The sequence below is a fragment of the Megalops cyprinoides genome, chromosome 17 (assembly GCF_013368585.1).
Source record: "Megalops cyprinoides isolate fMegCyp1 chromosome 17, fMegCyp1.pri, whole genome shotgun sequence".
NCBI classification, from domain to species: Eukaryota; Metazoa; Chordata; class Actinopteri; order Elopiformes; family Megalopidae; genus Megalops; species Megalops cyprinoides.
Window position 1 is genome coordinate 9,644,381 of NC_050599.1, and position 22,878 is coordinate 9,667,258.

Genomic DNA, 22,878 nt, shown 5'->3' on the forward strand with positions numbered 1-22,878 from the left:
AACATTCTATTCTGCACAGTATAGCACAGCACAGCTATACAGGAAGGACCTGTAAACGCATACATTATAATTACTGTGAAACTGAGAACTGAAATTGCTCATGTGTCTCCTGGCACACAGGCTACCTCCGATTGGAATCAGACAGGTGAAACTAAACTCTAAAGAACATCAAGAAACGAGGCAGTGAAAGACAAAGCCGGGTTTTTTTTAATTACACGCTTCAGTCCACCTGTTTGAGCCAGCCTCTAGGTTACAGACTCCCTTCTCCTCAGTGCAAGACCAAGCAATACAAACAATACGGCAGACAAAAAGGAGTTTAGGGAGCAACGTAAATTTAACCAGCCAGATAACTGAAAAATCCACACATTCACCTGATATTTCATCATGCATTTGCTTAGCAGATGCTGTAATTCAGGACAACCTACACAGGTCATATGTTTACATATATGTGCTGGATACTCACCGAAGCAACATACAACAGTATGCACAACACTACTGTCGCATCCAGGAATTCAATCAGCAACACTCTGTTCCCCAACCCCTTAAAACTAGAGAGTTGTGACCATGGGTGGCCAGTCTGACCCAGGGTAGGGAGCTAGAATTGACACCTTCTCAAAGGGTCACAGTCAATTTTTTTTTTTTTTTCTTCAACATTTTACTACTCAAACTGCTTATTATATTGAGAACTGCCAGATGTCTGTTTTATCCACCCACTTAGTAATCTGCATGTGGAATCTGTTTATCTGAAGCTTGTCATGAGGATCGTGGTGATGGAACAACTATTTTTCCAACCATTACATTGGTGTCTTGCAGATTTTATGCTTCAGGTGAAATGACAGGAATGCCTTGAAAACTTTTTTGCTCAATAGTGCCCTATCCGAAAATATGGATCCAACAGTAACTTTTACAACCATGACATTAGTCATACTTTCAATGGGTGTGTTTTTTTCCATCACTTTCTTCAAGGGGCAACCCTAAACATCTGAAGGGCAAACCTAAACATCTGCCCAAACCTCTCCCCCCACACGTAGCATATACAGGAGGCACATTAACAAAACACACGCATCAAATAATGCCCACACACACAATTACACGTAGAAAAGTGAGAGAATACCAAAATAGCAGGTATACAGAGAAAAGATGGAAACACAATGGAATGGAAGAGACACAATGGAAGAGAAGATAAAGCCACTTAGGCAGGGTCTTGGGGAAGTTGTTGTTCAGCTAGACAGTACTGTTGACGGCTAACACCACTCCACTCCACCCCTGGGTATTACTGGGCACTAGCAGACACTGATACCTACTTGTCTTTACCCCCTTTGCCATCCTTGCCTTCCTTCCCATTCTTGTCCTTCCCTTTGCTTAGCATGAGGAGCACATTCAAAAGCAGATCTTTAGAAATACAGCAAATCATAAGTTCACTGTAATATAGGGCTTTTTTCTTGTTGTTGGTAATTAATAAAGCTCTTGGAAGCAATTTCATAAAGGACAGGATTTCAAAAGTTCCAAGCATGTAGGCGTTGCATGGATTTATCTAATCACTTTTATGGAAATTACGACCCTCAAACTTGCATAGTTTATAAGCCATCTATTTTCTCTTTCTGTAGCAGCAAACTGTTCAAAGAACAAGCTCTGAAACCAGTCATACTACACTTTTTCCTCATCTGCCTTTGTTTTCACAGTGATACACACAGACTGTTTAATAAAACAACTTTTCCAACTGCTAAAGAAACTTTTGTAAGTTTACTTTTTGTAATCAAATATCATATGCAATGGAACAGGTTTAGGGGCTAGGAGAAATTTGATATACAGAATTAAGTAAAAAGAAATCAATTTCTGAGAAGATTTCTAGGAGGAGAGGTTATATTCCCTCTACACCAAAAGAAGATTGCTGAGCAGCAAAGTAACACAGCATTCTGAGATTGGGCAGTAACTTTCTATCCACCAGGGTATTGTACGTACTAGTCAGTCTGAGAGTTTGGGCTAACACATCTCAAAGACACATCTCAAACTTAAGACTAAATTGGGAGATAATACCTAAAATATAAGATCCAGCCTAGAGGAGAGACTGGATATCAAATAGGGACACTGAAATTTGATGCCTGCTTGCATAAGCACTGGTTAGCTACAAAGACTCAAATACCTGAAGGACATAATGCCAGCCTTTTTATCCTTCTTGTCTTTCGGTCTGAAATAACACAAATCAAGTGAATGAGATGGGAGACTACGTTATGATCCTCGCATTTTGCAGTTCAACGGCACCACAGCACATAAAAGTCACTCAAATCAATACTCCAGCTGGGTAAACCAAGGGACAGATTCAATCTCAACACACTCCGATTTGTCCTTAGCTTTGATAAATTTGTACTAAGCAGTTTTTTATTTCATTGTCACACAGTTTTATTCCTTAATTTCACAGACCATTTAACTCATGATGTTGTGTACAAACGATTAAAACATGAAACCTGATTAAATTTGTAACTCAGATTTTAGGACAAAGGAGTTACTCGATTTAGACTGGAAGCACAGCAATATAATCAGGAAGTCTTTAGATATGTGTATTATAAAGCTATAGATAACTAGACCATTTCAGTTGACACAGTATAATGAAAATAAATATCAGTTGAATGAAAAAGCATGCAGACAAATACAACCCACCACTGCAATCAATCTTTAGAATACCGCAAGCCAATTATCTCAATATTACTGTGGTATCGGTGAAGGGCCTTTAATTACAGTTGTGCTATTACATAATTACACAAGCACACTCCATTGGTTCGATGTAATATAATATTCATTAAGTGTAATGCAGAATGCGTGGAAACAGACAGAAAAATTATTCAAAATCAATATCTTCCTGCATTTCTATTACAAGCGAGATCATTCAGAAACCACACAAAACTATAACGACTAGTGATGAATGTCTCATGGAATCGCCTAATGTAAGTGTGATGGAATATGCTTATATGTAGTACGAGTGATAATTATTGATTGAAACAATGGGTTTTAAAATATATGGTTCAAGTTTAATTACATGCATTATCTGTCTGTTGTAGGCTATATATCTACTTTTATTCACTCTTCATTTTTGATTATTGCTATGCAGTTCTCAAACAAGACTAGTCACAGGGAAAAGATTTGCTTGGGTGCACTGAGCTGAAATAAAACAACATGACAGACTCATCTGACTGCTTGGTGCTTGATATGTTCAACCAAACTCTTTTTAGGAGTTTAATAGTCAATCTGTTTATGATGCCGACAATTTAAAACTATATTTCTACGTAGGCCGAATTAAAAATTAAGTGATATTATTATAAAAGTAGTGTAAATCACTGCCCATGTTTTTCAGTTCTGCAAGCATGCATAAACCTGAAACACTGCAATGAGGAAGCATTGTCTTTATCATATACCTGGGGTCCATGTCTTCACTGCAGAAGAGAGCAGAAGGAGTGTTAATCACACACATATGCATATTTTCATTAAGAAGTACTCACATGTAAACCTATAACATGTGTTACTATGTGTCCCATGTCATTAAATGTTTCTGTGTGTCATCCATGCCATAGTGCCACCACTATCGTCAGTATCATCACCAATATCACCAACAAAATTAATGAACAAAAGTGATAAATGTGTGTTACTTCTTAGAAATTACTGGCACAACACACAAGATATACCTAGCCACCGCCTGGTATCCATCACTTCGAACGCTCTTGAGCTCGGACGGTTTTCTGGGGATTAATATGAAAATACAGACACAAGATATGCATATTTCTCTTTAGTCATTAGTGGGAAAAAAACAGGAAAAACTGCATATGTTCATACTGTGTTTTTATATAAATTTTATGGAATTCTGGCTTGGTTTTGCTCTAAGCCATGAAGAAATAGTGAGGAAAATAAGATATGGAGAAAGGACAAGAACAGATGTTGTGGCAATACAGTGCCTTGCAAGCAGATACACTGCAATCAATACAAGAGATGGGGAACATAGCTGAGTTGGAAATTTACCATCTTCATGAAATCATAACTGCACTGTAACATTCTTTCTCCTGAGCTCATGGTTTGACTGGTGTGAATGTGTTATTTTTCGTAATACAATTAAAATCAATGGAATAGCTCCGGGGGCTGAATGCCACACATTCTATCTGAACAGTCGTCCTTTTTTACTGCCTGAAAAGAATAAAGCGAACAAATGAAATGCAGAAAAAACTGCAGGGAATCAATAATGCATTGGCACAAATCCTCCTTCTGCTCGGGGTGGTTATGGCGGATGGAGTTTGTTTCTATGGACGTGTATATTGAGTGGACTCCCCCCCTGGGAGCCTCTATTGTCAGCCAGTGATTAGAGATGGCTGGTAATACAGGCTGCTTATGACTGGAAGCCCATTGTTCAGGATGGCATTGTACTTTTTGCACCTGCCCAGGAGGTCATCACTTATTCATCTCCCCTGATCATCAGAGCGAGATACTGTAGCAAAGTGACCTGCAGGAACACAATTTTACTTCTGTTTGCAGCTGTAAGTCATCGGTGCTCTGAGCTCTAGGCCGGGTAAAATCATGTTCCACCTCAAAACTGAGCAATAAATATGCTTAAACCTGAATGATCTGAGTTATTTACTGAGTTCCATTGAAGGAAATGTTGACAACTTATTTAGTTTATTGATTTCACTGAGAAGCTTTACTTACACTATTTGACATAGATCTACTCTCCTGCAGTATTTGTTTTGTGTGTGTAGGCTTGTGTTTGTAAGTGTATGTGTGTCGGCTTGTATGAGTGTGTTGGCTTGTGTGTGTATGCGTGTGTGTGTGTGTGTGTGTGTGTGTGTGTGTGTGCTAGGCAATTTCTTGTTTTACGCACATTTGCGTGTGGAAATGTGCACAGGAGTGTGTGAGTGCATGTGCATGTGCATGTTTGTATATGTAAGCATGACTCAGTATATCTGCGTTTGAGAGAGGTAAAATAGTAAACAATTAGAATAAACCGGTGCTATATATCGTGCAACACAATATTACCATGAGACAGGCTGAATGCCACTCTTTCTTGAATCTTTAATGCGCTCTCCCCAAAACAGGGCATTGCATTGTTCACCCAGCTATTGCATCAAGCATCTGCCCTTGTGGCTGGCACGACAAACAAAATTCAGCCGCTTCTCACTGATAAAACCCGAGAATAACCAATCTGTTAAGAAAGTCACTTTAGTTTACTTGGAGAGAAACTTATATATTATCATTCAAGAAATCTCTTGATTTAAAAATGTGTAACATAGTTTTACCACCCACTCATTCACGATAAACTGCTTTGATAAATGCCTTCTCCTCAAAGCTATAATTTGAAATATAATCACTGTGAAAATTTATATGATAGTACTGACTAGTGATTCCATCAACTTTTCCTCTGAATATAGGAACCCGATGCATATGTAATATGTATATTCAATATTTGTAACATATGCAATAATATGCATTATACATTAGCTGTAAAACATTCTTTCATTATCATCAGCGAAGAAAGACACTCAGATTCTATCAAATAGCATGCTAGATTGAAATAATATTACCTCTTTTGAGGTGGGACATTAAAGTAACATTGTTCACTTTGGGTGAACAATGGTTTCAGGTGCATAAAAAGGACCACTATAGAAGCACACAGAAATGCACACAGGGAATGCAGACAACAATTACCCTTGCGAGCCCGGCTCTCCATCTGCCTCCTCCAGGCTGTAACTTTGAACACAAATCACAGAATTGTATCTTCTTCAACACTGTACCAGGGGCACCACAGCAAAGGCACACACACACACACACACAAACACACACACACACACACACACAAACACGTGCATGCACACATTCAGGGGCTCGATTGAAGAGCTGATGGCTTGAACACAAAACATCAAAGCTAAAAGAGACTGCACACAAAACTAGTCTGCCTCACACTGGAATCTATTCTACTCTACATTTACACTTCAAACACAGAGTGATCAAACCACTCTACAGTGCAGTATGTTAACTAGATTTCCTGCAACTTTTATATAAAAAGTCCTTTCAGATAAAAGACTCCATGGTGCAAAGTATGGCTTGGGTCTTGTACGAGATCTGTCCATGCCCTGTTGCATGATGGGAAATATCAAACACTTGTTCTAGCAGAGCAACCCATTTACCTTGCAAGCTTCATCCTTGTTGAAAACCCAAAATATACCAACATTCAGACAGATTAACCAATGATTTTTGCTTTGATTTTTATAAGAGCAGTCAAAGCCTATATTCAAACCATATACATCCAGGTCTTAAATTTCTAAGTTGACTGAGGAAAGAAAAAAAATAAAAAACCTACTTTTAGTACCTTTGCTGAATGAACTGATGCCACTCAGCATTATATCTTGACTGCCCAAAGGAAAATTATAACAATTAAATGATATATGAACCCTTTATTTCACCTCTAATGCTATAACTATAGAAGGGCTTGTTACCTATCCTAAAGCTGTATGATATATTGAATATTTTTCTTGTATAGGCCAAATGAAATTGAGAGACTGATTACATTATCTAAATCCTCAATCTGTTTATTTAATCAAATACCACCTAAACTCATGAAAGATCTCTCTGTACTATATCAATCAATGTTAAATGTCATTAATGCATCCTTTTCATAAAACTACACACCCAAGTCCCTACAATTATCTGTAACCAAGCCTCATTTGAAGTAACCAAGTACCTAGACACAAAGAACTACAATATTGAATCTACCTTTCTCAAAAAAAAAAAAATCTAGAAAAATTCTAGTAAAAAATAGCAAAAAAAAAAAACTACTTTCCTGAACTCAAACAATATCTTTAAGATATTTCAGTGAGGTCATACAGTAGCACAGAGAAAGGTGTTACTGAAGCTGCCATTTATTATTTTGGTCGAGACTCTAGATTAAAAAGTCTATCCAAAAAGTCTATCTATGTGTTTTATGGACAAACTGGGTACTGACAATGAGGGTAGCTTGTAGTTTGAGTAAATTCTGGTACTAAGACCTGTCTCTGCTGTAAGCTGATCAGTCAGTCGGACAGCCCCGTTTCAGCCTCTCCTCACAGGGTGAGACAGTCTCAGAACGGCCACAGGTTCAATCCCTGTTTCTCACTTCCTCTGTAGTCTATCCCTGCTGAAAGTACAAAATGTCATGTTGCCCATTAAATACTGTGCGCAAATGTTTTCCCTCCTATTCTGACAACTCATTTGCTCTTCCAATAACTCTTTCATGCCCTCTGAACAACAAGTGCACCTGCAGCCGAGTCCCTGGCTACCAAGAGACCATTATGAGCAGCATTCATAATATCAATAATATCAATGGCCGGTCTATCATTAAAAAGCATATCCCTGATGTTTAGAGAGAGCACTGTTTAAAATGTAAATTAAACTTGACTGTCAACCCAAGACGATTCAATTTGAAGGCAACTGGGGAGAAAACCCTGCATATGCAAAAGCGAAAAACCATTTCTACAAAAAGCTCAAATTTGAATTCCTATTTGTGAATATGGAACAATACCACAGTGATGTGATAGCATCTACACTGTACAACCTTTTCAAATGTTTCAAAATGTAATGCAAACCAAGCATGCACTGCAGCTTTGAGTTAAAAAATGTATTTTTGAGATGAATGTCCTGTGGGCCATATTACAAAGTTGGCTTTATGAATAAACTGCAGAACATGTTGTTATTTTCACTTTAGTTCCTTTGAAAAGCAGCACATTCAGAGATGAGTAATAAATCACCCTGGCTTCTCAGTCTATGGGCGAATGAGGATGGCAGGCATTCAGAGGGACACGAAGTAATTACAGGGACACAGAAGCAGTGCTCTCTCCCATTTGTTCCTGTGGCTCTGTAAGTGCAGGGCATTTTGTCTGAGAGAATCGCTTTCGTCGCATTCACCTAACGTCACTGTAACGGTACAGAGGAGATCCTGTATCTAGCTACCACACAGATATAGCTTGCTTGCGCAATGGTAAAGAATGACAATGACTGATGCAGACAGAGGTCTCTGGAAATAAGAGGATTTCTCCTACTTGCTGAGAGATTCATATTGATAACCGGATCAGACCAGTACTGGTAATCAGTGTTCAATGATGGTTCACGGGTGAAGATCCTCTGGTTAAAAAACAATTCACTGGAATAATTCATAAGTCAGGGTTGTCAGACTGTGTTCGTGGAGGGCTACCAGTATGATGGTGTTTACTTCAGCCTCTTCTCTTAATTGCTTGATCATTCCAGTCATTTCCTCACTTTGTAATTTCCTCATTTTTTATAAGTAGCATACCATATTGTACCACTTTAATGTTACCCAGAACTAATTTTTTACTGCAGTGTAATGCACAGGTGTAAAAGTATACGGCTAATTACCTGGACTAAATAAGGAGGAAACTAATTAAGTTAGGGTAACAAAGACGATGAAACACACAGCCCAAAAACAAAAAACAAAAACAAAAACACTTCTTAGGAGGCTAAATGTTAACTATTTAGGAAACCATTGAAACTTCTCTTTGACATAAATGAAAAAAAAAACAACCAAAAAACAAAACAGAACTCTAAACTTCACAGTTTTCAAGTCACAGTCAAACTAACACTCCATATCAACATGTAAAAAACGTCTTTGTGTTTTGTAACATGTTATTGTTCAATATGTACTGAATTCATAGGTGTGCAGATTTAAATAAATATTACCCACTGAACCAAGTAAATTTACCACATTTAATTATAATTTTCACTGCAATTTCACAGCAAAAAGTTCAGTACTTAAATAAAAGGCTTGATTTTTTTATGTTGGAACACAAGGACATCTGTTGTAATCATTCAGAACCCATTCATTGGTTTAATGAGCAGAATTCCAACCCTTCCTATTCGTTGTTATCATTGTCAATGCCACAGCATACACACCAAGCCTTTTATTCAACAAGAGAGGAATAGAGGGTGTGCAGTCAATAACGCTTCCACTGGTGTGCAGTGAGTAATGGATAATTATGCCTATTGCACAACCCCAGTTAGGACGATTTCATCACCAAAAAACGAGTCAGTTAATATCTGGGGAAAACTTGGTGTCTGGTGGAAATGAATACGAATTATGAATATGATTATGAATAAGAGACACATAGTTTAAACAGAGCTATTCAACTCTGGTCCTGGAGAGTCTCCTACCTAGCAGGTTATTCCAGGTCTCTCCAAACAGTTACCATTCTCAGCACTGGGGAAGGAAGCTAAATTGGTTCAATCAAGGTAAAGATAGCTTGAATCAAGTGGTTAAGTGCCTGACTGGAGTGGGAGCTGACAGACATTGTGGCCTTCTGGGACCAGGATGTTGATCTGCTGCAGAATTTCACACTTAAGCTGAGAATGTTAGCAGTAAATAGCTTTAGACCACTACACTTCCCAGGTGCCTGATGTGCTGCTCATGAGAATATCTGGGCTGAGTTAAGAAGTCTGACACCCTGCAGTGTCAAACTGCTGCTTGTTAGTTTATTAGTCTCAGTTGGTATCTTCAACATGCACACCAGCTACAGGAGACACTCAGGCACACTCGGAAGAGGTCACAGCCCAAACTTCTCTACCTGGAGGTGACACTGTTATTGTCACCTTCGTCTTCGGTGGCACAGCCTTCTTCCGTACCATTCCTGGGGTGAGTGAAACCACACAGGTTAGTTCTGGGACACTGAATCCCCACTACAGGCTACAAAACTCACATGACAGTAACAGACTTTTTGGTCTGCACTTAACCTTTCACTTAATACCGTGACCCCAGTGACAAATGTATGCCTTGCAATCAATTTTCAGTATGCATCGTATTGTTCACTTCATTTGCCTTTATTGGGCAACTTACACACAACACACACACACACACACACACACATACACACATGCGCGCACGCATACAACACATGCATATAACACTACTGGGCTGTAGGAGTAAACTGAAGCACACAGTGCAAGCCCAGAAAACAACCAGTAGAAACTCATATCTATGAAGGCCCACTGTATAAGCACACAAATACTGTTGACAGAGACGTTTTTCCATTAAAACTCATGTTGGGACAAGGGGACTTGCACAAAAGAAATATGTATATATATATATATATATATTGTAAACAAAGGTCAAAAGATATTGGAACAGATCCAACAACATCATTGTCTGCTCAGACCTGGTGAAATATTGCTCTATTTCTGCATTTTCAAAATGAGCACACCTTTGAAAAATGGCTCTAAATACAAATACTGCGCTTTTCTTTGTCATTACACAATTCTGGTGGCTGTTGAAAGAGTCTGTTGAGACTTATCAACACAGCTCACTCTGTCAAAAAGGGTAATGTGGGCGAGCGATGAAATTAATAAGCATTTCCAAGGCAACCGTGGTTTTATTAGTGCAGGTTGGAGGCTAATGTAATGCGGTTACAGCCAACTCGCTCCACCAAGCCTGTCTCACGAGCCTCTCTCTCACGTTCTCGTTCCAACTTTGGCCATCTTTACAAAGTGGCATAAATGTCAGGTTGCTCCTCTGACTGTGTTATTATAGAGCTATTAAAGGGAAATAAAGGGAGACAAGTCTGCAGGGGACACACAGTCAAAGGATATTGTCATGTTTCGCTGACCGGCATTACAGGAAACTGTTACAGCCCACAGTGCCCAAGGGGCTCATTCGCAATAAACTGCATTGTGATTTTCCGAACAAATTGTCAGAGCGTACACACAAACACACACACACACACACACACACAGACACACAACCAATTTGCATCTATCTTAATCACTGTAAAGCCATTTACAGTGTAATCTCACTATGAATGGAGACAGATTTTAGTAAACAGTTTACCTCCAGTCTTCATTTAACAAAGCAATTGATTGGAGTATTCTGCATTAAATGTACATTGGCCAGATAATTTAGGGAAAGGAGAGGTCAGAAGTTTAACCCACATTAATGGCAGTGGGTCTGTCTATCCATCCATCTATTCTATCTATCCAACACATTCATTAATACAATTATTTAATATATTTAAATAAAAATATTCTCCCTTGTAAACAACAGCTAGTTAAAAGAGTGTCCGTAGAAAGTTCAACATTAAATATAGCCACGCACAGAAGAAAAAACATATAAGGTAACAAAAGCAGATACTGTCAGTAGAAAAACCAAAGAATGGTTCAACTTTTGACTGCAGCCAAATCAAATTCCAAACCTAAAATTCCAAAACTCCAGCGTTGGCCATCTAATCATTCCCCCAGGTTAATTGGCAAAATAAATTCCTCCATCTCCTCTTCAGCTGATGTGTAGTGGGAGTTCTGGCACAAAATGGCCACCGTACATTACCCACAGGGGATCTGAGTCACCCCACCACCTTCACTGTAGAGTGCTCAGAGCTCCATGAAATGGATGAACGGTGCTATTTAAAAATGCAATTCATTCCTTGTGAGCATAACTGCCCCGAGGAATCACCAGTGCTGCTGTTATAGAACTGACGCTGCATCTTCATTACCACATTTGTTCTGAAACATAACTGTACACATACCCACAGTGGCAGATGCACACCCGGGTCTGGAGACCTCTGATGAAAAAAGACGGCGATTTGTCTTTGTCAGTGCTATAAAATCATAGAGAGGCACCAGAAACTGAGCAAATACATAATGCATTCCTTGCCTGATCTTCACGATACATTTACAAACTAATCCAGAACAAAATGACGTAAGATGTGTGAATTATGTTTATGAATTCAGTTTTGTCTGGCACGGGTTGACCAGCTCAACGGAAATCAATTGTTCTTTTAAAGTTTTAAATTGTTGTGGTCGCCAGTGCTCCATTGCACAACCGACCATCTCTGGAGTGCAAGTGCAAGGAACCATGCAGAGATACTGATGAGCGGTCAATTTCTGCCTGTGTCTGATATAACCATATATCATATTGTAATGTTTCTTCCATAGTGAAGGGCCTTTGTTTTCTTTTTCTCTGGGGAATTTATCAGCGGGCATGACTACAGTAACCAAATAAGGGCAAACGTCTAAATTTCGTATTATGTATAATCGTATTAAGTATTATGGATTGTTTTGTTGGACCAAAGTACAGAAAATGTATTCAAATAATTGATTCACTCCGCCTCAGCTGATGTGTGGGGAGCAAAATGGCTGCTAAGGGGGGCATTACAATTAATGGCAGTCACACCCTCCCCCTTTACTTTAAAGAGGTTTGAGATCTATGAAAGGTGCTATCTAAATGCATTCCATTCTTCTCATTTTGTTATTATTAAAACCCATAAATAGTGGGGATTCCCAGACTACTCACTTCCTGAAGGCAGGGAGGCTGCCATGGGATCTCCCCGGAGACGCTCCTGACCCCTGGCTGTGTCCGGACAGCAGGCTGTCTGTTTCGAACTGGAAGGCCCCGTCGCGGTCGTTAGGAACGTTGAGAAACTCTCCATCATTCCAAGCCCCAACAGTCCCATCCATGGCCTGGTACTTTATCTCTATGGCGACGCTCGTCTGCAAGGGACACACGGACCATCTTAGGACTTACAGGGCCATGGTGGCAAGATACATTATATGTATATCACAACAGTACCAAGAACAATAACATGACATGCAGTAGCTCATACCTTGTCTGGCTAACTACTGAAACTTGGTCATGCAGCACTTCTAATATTGTGATTCCATGTATGGCTTTCACACCTATTGTACACTGCCTCACTTGTAAGTTGCTTTGGATAAAAGTGTCATGTAATGTAATATAATGTAGATGCTGTCCAAATGACCTCAAGGCTGCCTGGAGTATATTTATATATTTATGTATATATGAATTTGGCTGGATTTACTGAGCACCTATCAGTTCAATGTCTCTGACAATGCATGGAAAGACCAACTAAACACTGTCCCTGCGTTTCACTTTCTTTCAGAATCACCACAGGGTCACTTAAACAAAAGGACCCCAACGTTATAGAGTAATAAATATATTTGTACCAAAAGAGGCTGGTACACAGTTTGGTCAGCAAAATGGAGAAAGCCTTGACTGGCTCCTGGACCTGGTCTTTGTGTCGGTTACGTGTCGAAGGTGTCGAAACTCCAGGATCAGTTACCTGCTACACGGTATTTACAAACTCTGCAAGTGCAGGGACACTTAGCCTTTCCCATTCTCCCCAAGGGGTGTTAGCTGATAGGGAACATGACCAGGCCGACAGCACGGAAACAAGGCTTTTACTTAGAGCACCTCCTGTTGCAAGAGCCAAAGTAATCCTGACTGACATTACACACCGGCAGGAGCTGCGCTGCCTGGCTCTCGCCTCATACTGTAATTAATTCTAAATACCATACAGCTTTAGCTCTTGTAAGATACCACTGTGGCTACTTATATTGATTTGATGTTTCCAGAAAGAGAGAGGTAGATTCAAGCCACTGTTGCTCTCTGGTGTCATGAGGTTGAATATGGCAGTCTCTCTGGAAATATTTAGTACAGCAAACAGCATAAATTCCCTGAAATTTAGAAAGATCTACTGTTTGCATTTGGCTGTGACAGGCAGGCAGTGCAGTCTCATGGCAACCCAAGTTCAGCAATGCTGTTGTACTTCATTATTTTAGAAACATTGCTTAATGTCTGCAATATTCAATGACACCGTGGTCCCCCAAATCTGTTCATATATAATGCACATCAAATCAAACGGCATGAAACATAATTTAAAATATCAAAACACCATCATATAGCATACTATTTTGTGCAAGGCTCATGAAGGAGAACAGATTTCTTGATGTTTGAAGCTTGTGTGTGTGAAATCATAATGTATATCCCTAGGCAAAGCCCCTACCCAGCAAAATTAAATATTCAGGGAACAGAACCAAAAAAGATAAAACAAAGATAAGGGAATTCTCATTTTACTACTCCTCATGTTATCTCAAGTTACAGTTATCAGGCTGCAATAAAGACGCCATTGTTGTTTTGGCAGTTGCAACGAGGGAAAGGATTTCTGGAGCAGGTATTTGTTTACATAAGGGCTGTAATAAAACTCCACCAACACACGGAGACCTGTTCAGCATGGGAGCAATCTTTCTTCTCGGTATGGCTAAAAAAAAAAAAAAAGAGAGAGAAAAACAAAATAAAACCTCCCAGAAGACTGATGTGGAATTAAGGAGTAAGTGCCTATGGCTGATCTTCGCCATTACCATGGCAACTCTATTTGGTGGGCTATAAACAAAGATGTTTTCCACTCCGTGAAATTCTGCTGTGTTGTGGCAGTGGTGAGGTGGGGGGGTGGGTATCAGTTTGGAACTTGAGCCTGAACGACTTCCTGTGCTCCAGGCCAGACAGTAAACCCTGCCACTGTGAAATCATCATAATGAGATAATAACACTCAGCACTCTTGCCCTCAGTGCACACCGCTTCACGAGCTTGAGGGCTGCGTGCTCAGCTCAGTCCACTACAAACTGAGGACGTGATCAGAGCAAGCGAGCCTTCACCCTCAGACCAAACACAGGGACCAATCAGGTGACCCACATTCCAATAACCCAGGCTGTTCTTTCACAGTATCACGGTCTGCTGCATAAACACTGCACTCTGTATTACTGTAGCTAAGAGAAATCAAAACTGGCATGCTTGTACAGGTAATCATGAGTATGCTCTGTCACTTTTCTCTCTTATTATATTTTACTTGGAGTTCAGGCACGTGGTGGAAATCAAACAGAAATACAGATCAGCTCTAGCTTTTTTTCTTTTTCAAAACAGCATGTGTCTATTCAGTGTCACTAGGGAGAAGTAGAAATTGATCATTTATATAAAGAGAATCTGTGAAACGCTGCAAGGTCTGTAGCATTGGTGGTGTGTGAAATAGAAGAATCTCCACTAGCACTCAGGATTAAACACCAATGAGATCAATACAAGGTGACACCAAGAAGAAGCTGATGTAACTGACACCTGCTGACGGTCAATCTTTATTTAATCTGGTAAATGTGTTGATCATGCAAAGCAATCCAATACAGGTCCAACACAGTTATCTGGTTAACATAGGATCTGTACAGCCCATCACTATCACAATATGGGACAGTGATCTGACAGGTCATCCCACAGTGGCCTCCCTCAGTGAACTCCCAGAAATAGACTCCCTTGTCTTTGTACGACTGAGTCTTTGTAGGACTAAGCTGAGGGACAAGGCTGCCGCTTCACCGCAGACATAAATGCCCCCCTCAGTTAACGAGTGGATGAGCAGCCAGCTCAGAGGGTGAAGCCTGAGCTACCGACTAATTAGACTAGCGGTTAAAATGCATTCGTGAAACTAACTGAGGCAAAAAACAATCATGTGATTGCGATATGATACTCATCAATACACTGTTAAAACACAATACAGTTTAAAGCGATAACAAGTTATAAAAGTGGTACTTTGTATAGTCCTGTGGAGATAGCGAAGTTCACACCATCTGAACTACATGCATCCTGAACTAATTGCCCTCATTCACTGCTTTTATCCAGCTAGCTGACAGGGAAAAGCTTTAAACTACTGACTAATTAGACCTACAGTTGAATGCACTTGTGAATCTAATCAAGACAAAAAACAAAGAAGAAAGAAAGAATAAAAAGAAGAAGCAAGATATAGATCCAAATATGATAATATAACTTTCTGGTATTTTTGTACTGGTATATTTTCAACTGTCTTCAGCTATCTCTCAACTCAGTAGTTATGTCTCAAACACGTTAATGTCACCTTATTCCACCATGAATGCCCAAAGAATCAGAATGTTGCATGTTGTTGTGTTGAACCGTCAGCAACATGACTACAGCCACAGCTGTTGTACTCTACATTCAAAACATTGATACAGTGATGCTCTGTCTGAGTGTCAGCATACCGCTGCATCACTACATGATGTTACGGGTAGTTTGGGAAGGAAACTCTCACCGGGATGGCTGTGTTGTTGTCATCAATTAGAGTGTCAGACACCTCCAGCTGCGCTTCCTCCACAACCTTCTGAAGAACCATACGGAATGTCCCTATCAACCTGTGAAGAGCAGGAACAGACGTCAGGATTCAGCCTCAGGGAATATGATGAGCCATGGCTCTGTTTCACCACTATGGCATTTTGTTAGTAAATCTTTCTAATGAATGTAAACCAATGCTACATTTTTAAAATCTTCCACGTCATCATTGCTTTGGCTGTTACCAAAATCAAAAAAAAAAAAAAAAAAAACTGAAAAAACATAAAACCTTTGACTAATGTGCCATAGTGGTGAGATACATTCTCAGCCTTACCAATAAAACAAAACTGCTTCCCCCCATATGATAAGAATAAAAATCACAAGTGAAAAGTGCATGGGGGCCACCTAACACATCAATGAGATATTCACATCAGGAAAAAAAACTTCAAAGGATGCTAAAATAAAGCACAAAAACATTTTCTCATTTTCAGATCATGACAGACAGAAAATCCCAAAACATTCCATTTCCACCATAGAGCAACTACCATCAGTGCAACACAGCAAACCACTAACATACAGCACACTTATATCAAGCACAACTAGAGAGATGAGCAGGTTTGCCAACGGCTGATTTTTTTAACACATATTTCTGGAAGACATGTAATTCTCATTAGTCTGTGAGATACACACAGTGCCATTAGAGAGGAGAAAACACTGGACTCACTCTGTTTGATCTTGTATATACTTGAAACAGGTAAATTACTGGCATTTTTTTACATTTCCTAAACTCCAGAACGGGAGTCTTCTTTCATGTTTGTAATTCTCGTTTTTCAAGTCTTGCACACTGTGGAGTAAATCGTCTTTCAGACAAGCAAGTGCGGAACAGCAAAGTTTCCATTTAGTTTCACCTTCAGAGAAGGCGAGGCCATCTTCAGTTTCCACCGACAAAATTTTATGTCCTCTCTTCCTATTACTACTGAGCACTGTAAATATGAAAAGACAGATCTAACTTTTATATGTGATTGTAAAACGTCCAGTGTTTTCTGATGCCTTCTAAATGCAGTTTGAGAAAATGAGAAGTAAATGTGACCGCCTTAAATATTGTGTCCCTATGTGGCCATTACTTTAGGGAAGAACAAAATTTATTGCATGCATTCTGTATGAAAATTTCTGTATACCCACATAATAATATATATATATATATATATATATATATATATATATATATATATATATATATATATATACATATGTTAACAAAGATTTCAATTTACTGTGCACGAACCAGCACTAGTGTTATACAAACTAAATGTTTTGAAAATGTGTATAACTCATATTCCAAATATTAATCACAAGTGTGCAAAAAAACTGAAAGCGAATCAGGGAAAATATTCTGAAGCCCTGATATTTTCTAGTAGAGAGTAATGCATATTATGTAAATTATACATTTGGATCATGTCCTTCACTGTGAATTATGAATGTGGGGCTGTGTGGTACTGGATTGTGAAAAGCTCCCTCTGAATCTCATGGTCAAGACTCTGCCACATGTGGAGAACCACAAACAGATACCCTATCCAGTATAACCACAAAGCAGTCTAAAAGTGTGTGCAACCCTTGTGGCTGAGAGGTCATCCCAGTGTTTAAAAATGCAGATATGTTAAAATACTTCAGACATTGAAAATATCAGTCACTGCCATTTTTGTGTATTCAAACTGAATCAGATTTTGCATTAAAAAAGTTACAAAGCTTGAATATGTGAAAGCATGTGGTTTAATAAAAGAGGAAGATTCATCCAAACCTTAAATAACCTTTTTTGAAATGGAATTTATGCACTCATAAAAAATCAGCTTTAAGGTCAGCAAAGACTAAAAGCAAATGGTTAATCCTGGAATTCACCACCTTTCTGGAGCAAAAAGGACATAACAAACTGTTATTATTTGAATCGCATTATAACTATATTATTATTGCTCTAACTGCATATGCTTTAAAGAAAGTAGTGAAATAATTACACTTCCACAATATTTAAATTTGCTGTTCGCCGCACTATTTTAAATGCAAACCTATGCAGTTCCAAGAAACTGGGCAAAAAAGGTAAAGGTTGCAAGTTCAATTACCAGGTTTGCCATTACTCTTGGGAACCTAATGAGCTTCGGTAAATATCAAGCTGTATAAACAGATAATATATAAAAATGTAAGCAGGATCAAGATGTCTGCCAGGCAAATGAGTAATAAAATCATTATAGTTTCCAGCCAAACTAAACAGATATAGGTTGAGTATGGCAGGCATGTGAGGGACTACTGTACAAGAACCATAACTCAGCTGGGGGATGCGGGACGCTGAACACTCACTCACTATAATCGACAATCATTGGTCAGTATCTGTTCTGCCACGCCACTCCCTCAGAGAGTTTTATGTTCTTAGTGAGTGCTCACCACGCTCATTTTTTTTGCTCTGCTCTGATGAATATAAATGAGCTCTACTGAAACTGTTTTCATTGACTGCTCTAATCATATTCAGTCCGGGTTTTTTCCTTAGCACCGGCTGTCAACCTGATTAAGCCGTGAAGAGAGTGGCTTTCCTGCAGACTCAGAATACCCAAACATCATCAGGCACTTTGATGAAGATGCACCTTGGCAGTGCCAGAATGGCATTTCATTGTGAACATGTGCAGCTCTGGGAATAGACTCTTACTCTTGAAACTCTGCTTAAACAGAGACTTAAAGGTCATGTCGTGAGGTTTGCTTGTTCATTGTTACAGGTCAGTCTTTCCCTGCGCCTCACTGCCTTGTCTTCCTAACCGCCCCTGCAAAAGGTCACTTGCCTGTCGTTTGCCCACAGCTAAGTCTCTACCCTCTGAACAAAGCAGCTCATCGCAGTGCTGTTCTGAAACATTAACCCAAAGGCTGGATCCATTCTTACTTTAAAACAGTTTGTCCTTTGAACTTTGAATAACTCATTCAAGTTGTTGTATATTTTCTTTAACTTACATTTTTTGTACAATGTAAAAAGAAAAAAACTGTACAAATCTATTTACAGCTGAGCTGAGACTGAAGTGTGACATTCACATACGCTTTATTCTTTGTATAAGATGGTTTGCTACCACAGCATTGAATAGTGTATAGCAAGTCCATGTAAAAGCTTTCCTGGGGTGGATACCACCATTACATCACTACAGTAGACATACAGTGGTATTTTCAGATCCTATCAGATGAGGTTATCTTTTGACTGTAATCCATTGGTGTTTTACTAAATTCCAGTAAGCAGATAATGGGAAAGGTGAAAGCATCTGAGTATAAACCATGGCTAGGTGAGACCAGCTGTTTTTTTTCTGTTTGAACAGGGGAGCCCTGAGCCGTGATGACGCCAAATGGCTTCTACCAGTCTGACTAGTGCTGGGGCTGTTTGAGTAATTCCATGAATGATGAAAATTGAATGCTTCTCAATGACAAAACTGTACACAGACCTGATGAAGCATTCTGTTCACACAAACTCACATCTCACACTATGATTAATGCTACTTGCTGTTGGAAGGAAGCCCCCCTCCCACCCAGAAAAGGACACAACATGATAAAATACTGCTGCATTATCATGGGTTATTTGTCCCAAATTAGTTACAGTAACCAAAGTCAGTCTCCTATTGCCATAGTCCTGGAACCGAAAGCAGACAGGTTGGGTACTGGAGAGTGTGTAAGGACTAGGTAATACAGTCCCAGGCTTGTATCTCTAGGTTTGGCCACGCTGGTTACACATGCTGTCAAATAGCCACATCCTCCTGTCAAACAGTCACATCCTCCATTTACTAATGGAGATATTGTTCTGACTGCATTTTAATGACTGAAAAATGAAGATCCGTATAGAACACACTGACGGCCGAAAGACTTAACAAAAAAAAAAAAAAAACATTCCAAGGGCATAGCCAAAATAACTGGATTACAGTGAAATAAAAAAACGAAAGTTTAGTTAATTCAACCTGAGAATCCAGCAGATAAGAATTGAACTGTGAAGTTGGTGCCGTTTACTAAGCCTGGTTAATTTAGTTGGGCATCACAAACCCCAGCGCTTTCCAGTTTATCGTTAGCCAGGTGTAATGTAAGATTCTATATGTGAATGCAGATTCATTTCAGTATCTCGTATGAGAATGACTGATTGTAAACATAATCTGGTATCAAAGGAGATCAACATCATGCGGCTAATACATACGTGCAGGCTATGTAAGAATGTCTGACTGAGAAAAGAGAGAAGCTAAGAAGAAATTATTATTCCGGGGTCTCATTGTTGCAATAAATCAAATTTTAAACGCTGCATAGCCTACTAAAAATTCAGACTTATGGTTTTTAGATCAATGAACAGCTGACAGCAAAAGAACAAAAAAGTACCATGAGGTTTTTCATGCTGATATTTTCGCTTCTGCGGGCGTCATTTTACCCAGTACCCCATGCACATTACCCCTCATCCGGCATTAAAACATAACAACATTTTTTCAATTTACCCGAAAGGGGAAACTGCCTGTTGTGACAAATTATGATGGCTCTAATAACCATAAACCATTATGTACATAAAATGCGTAAAAAGTATCATGGCTCACAGCCATTTTTAACAAGCTTACGTTGTAATTCCATCAAACTAACAAACCTCTCACAAAGCTCCTGGCACTGGTACAGTTGCTTTATTTTATTCAGACATTCTTTATTTATCAGGAAAGCCTGGGGTTAAAAACCTCTTTTACAAGTAAGTTTGGTCAAAAAGCAAGTTGAGTTTTATCCACTAAAATGACTAGACTAGTCAAGGGCAGTAATCACACTACATACATGTAAAAATGAAGAACATAAAAATAAAAATAATAAGGGAGGAAAAGAATATTAATCATGATTTAAAACTTGGGCACTCCTCAGACACAGGGCTGCGGGAAACATTCAGTGGACGGTCTAATTTTACCTGTACATGGAGCCTGTTTTTTTGATGCTTGCATGTGGAATTTTAGAGAGGAACCATTTGCTGGGGCAAAGTTGCTGAACAGCCTGTAAGGAGCGCTAGCGTACTAGTGTTCTAGATTGTATGGAGGGAGAGCAGCACACAAAGGTAAGAGTGGACTCCAAAACTCAAAAGATACATGTGAAAAATGATGGAGCAACTGGGAAAACAGGCCTCTTTGGGCCGCCCTCTCCTCCTGTGGTAATTTCTCTTGTCAACACTCCTTCTCCTTCTGTATTAAAAGCTCTGTGTTATTTCCCTTTCCTCATCTTGCAAGGGTCCTGTTTTTTTTTTTGGGAGTGGAGTTCAACTGAGTCCTGCCTTTTCCTGCAAAAAAACTCCTATTCATGTGTTATCAACTTGCACAACAAAGTAATGATGAGAGGTAGGGAGTGCCTTTGTGTGCTTTGCACTTGGCATGTTAAAAAAAGGTTCATAAGACTGTGAAGGATGTGGAGGAATGATATGATTTAACTACTTCTAGCATGGAGTTTGTGGCATGTGTAAAGGGCCATCCCTCGTCTTGTTCCATCACCTTGGGGTTACCAAGCACCGCCACTAAATATTCTCTTAGTGGAGTCACAATTTTTACATAAATTTGCAAATTCTTGACCTCTCTGCCTATTTCTTCTATTTATTCCTTAAACTTTGAATGTGATTTGATGATCTTGCATCCATTTGTACATTTCTCATGAAAAATGTCATTATGATGAAAATATCAGTATAAAGCCAAGACAAGTCACTGATCATCTCTTTCTCATAATTAAAATTATTTAATAAAATCTAATCTCTTTGATACATTCAAACTATTTTGTCTGAAAAGGAAACACACGACCCAAGTGAAAAGAGAATGAACAGCAAACGAAGGTTTCCCTCTTGAATTCCGTACACGTGTTGGTCATGAAAAAAAAAAAACATTAAAGACACATTCAGGATTCAGTTAGCAGGTAGGAAGCTGTAGCAGGAGCATTGGATAACAAATTACTACAATCAAAAGCAGTACATCCAACTGCTTTCTATAGGCTGGTCTCCAGTCAGTTCACTGGTGCTGCACAGCCTTGTTTTCCAGTCACCCCCCATTAGGTTCTCCTCTATGGCATTTCCTTAGAAAAGCACTTAGGAAGAGATAAGCAAAACTTTGCTAATGTAGCTCTCTGCTGTGTCACCCCCCATTGTGTAAATGTCAATGCGAGCTCAACCATCGCCGCATAATTCATACCACACAGTCAGAGCAGGCAGGGAGAGAGCCCAGGAAAAGCATTAAGTCAGAACATAATCATCCCCATTTTGTCCTTATATTGCAGAGCAGTAACCACCTACGACTACTTTGATGATGCTGCTTTCAACAGTTTCCCTCTGAGAGATTTAAAAGAAACAAAATCTATCAGAACACAACACAGCAATGGGCCCTATACATGCTGTGCAAAAGATCATGACTAGATACTCTGGAAATGACAAATGTGAATTCAGAAATGGCGGTGAAAGAAAAGATTTTGATAGAAATAGTTGTCTGCGTTAAATATCCTTTCAAATATAGCATTGTGTACTGTCAGTCTTATTTATAAGACTTTTTTTATTCTTATTTTCCTTTCTAAAATGTATTGCGTGAACAGAATGAACCTGAACCGGCGTTCATGTGCTCTTTCTGCACAACATTTTCACACAAATGACCGAATGAGGGACTCCCTGTACAATTGGAAAATAAGCAGCTATTAATAAATAACTGATCACCTCCAGAAGAAAAAACAGAGTGATGCATGAAAAAAGAATCCTTGAGCGATGCACATTTGAATATTAATAAGTCATCTAGCAAACAACTAAAACAAACAGTGATAAATTAGAGAATGGAAATTTTTATAATACAATATCAGATGGCAGTTCAGCATAGAGGGATATGAGGAAGATGCCCTTTTACTGATTAGCTGTTGGGAGGCTGAAGTACACAAGAGGTGTTGAGGGGAGAGACAACGCCAGGAAGAGAATCAGTAAACAGTTTTTAAAT

The 22,878-nt window shown here is 39.1% G+C and overlaps 1 protein-coding gene across 1 annotated transcript in view; it reads right to left on the bottom strand.

Annotated features, from left to right (window-relative positions):
• The window catches only part of otofa (otoferlin a), a 93,347-nt gene that overhangs the window by 40,848 nt on the left and 29,621 nt on the right, over positions 1–22,878 (bottom strand). The window contains exons 4-5 of the mRNA XM_036549549.1: positions 15,888–15,987; positions 12,299–12,495 (exon numbers count right to left, since the gene is read on the bottom strand). Of these exons, the coding sequence (XP_036405442.1) occupies positions 12,299–12,495; positions 15,888–15,987 (297 nt within the window). The remainder of the gene's footprint in view (positions 1–12,298; positions 12,496–15,887; positions 15,988–22,878) is intronic.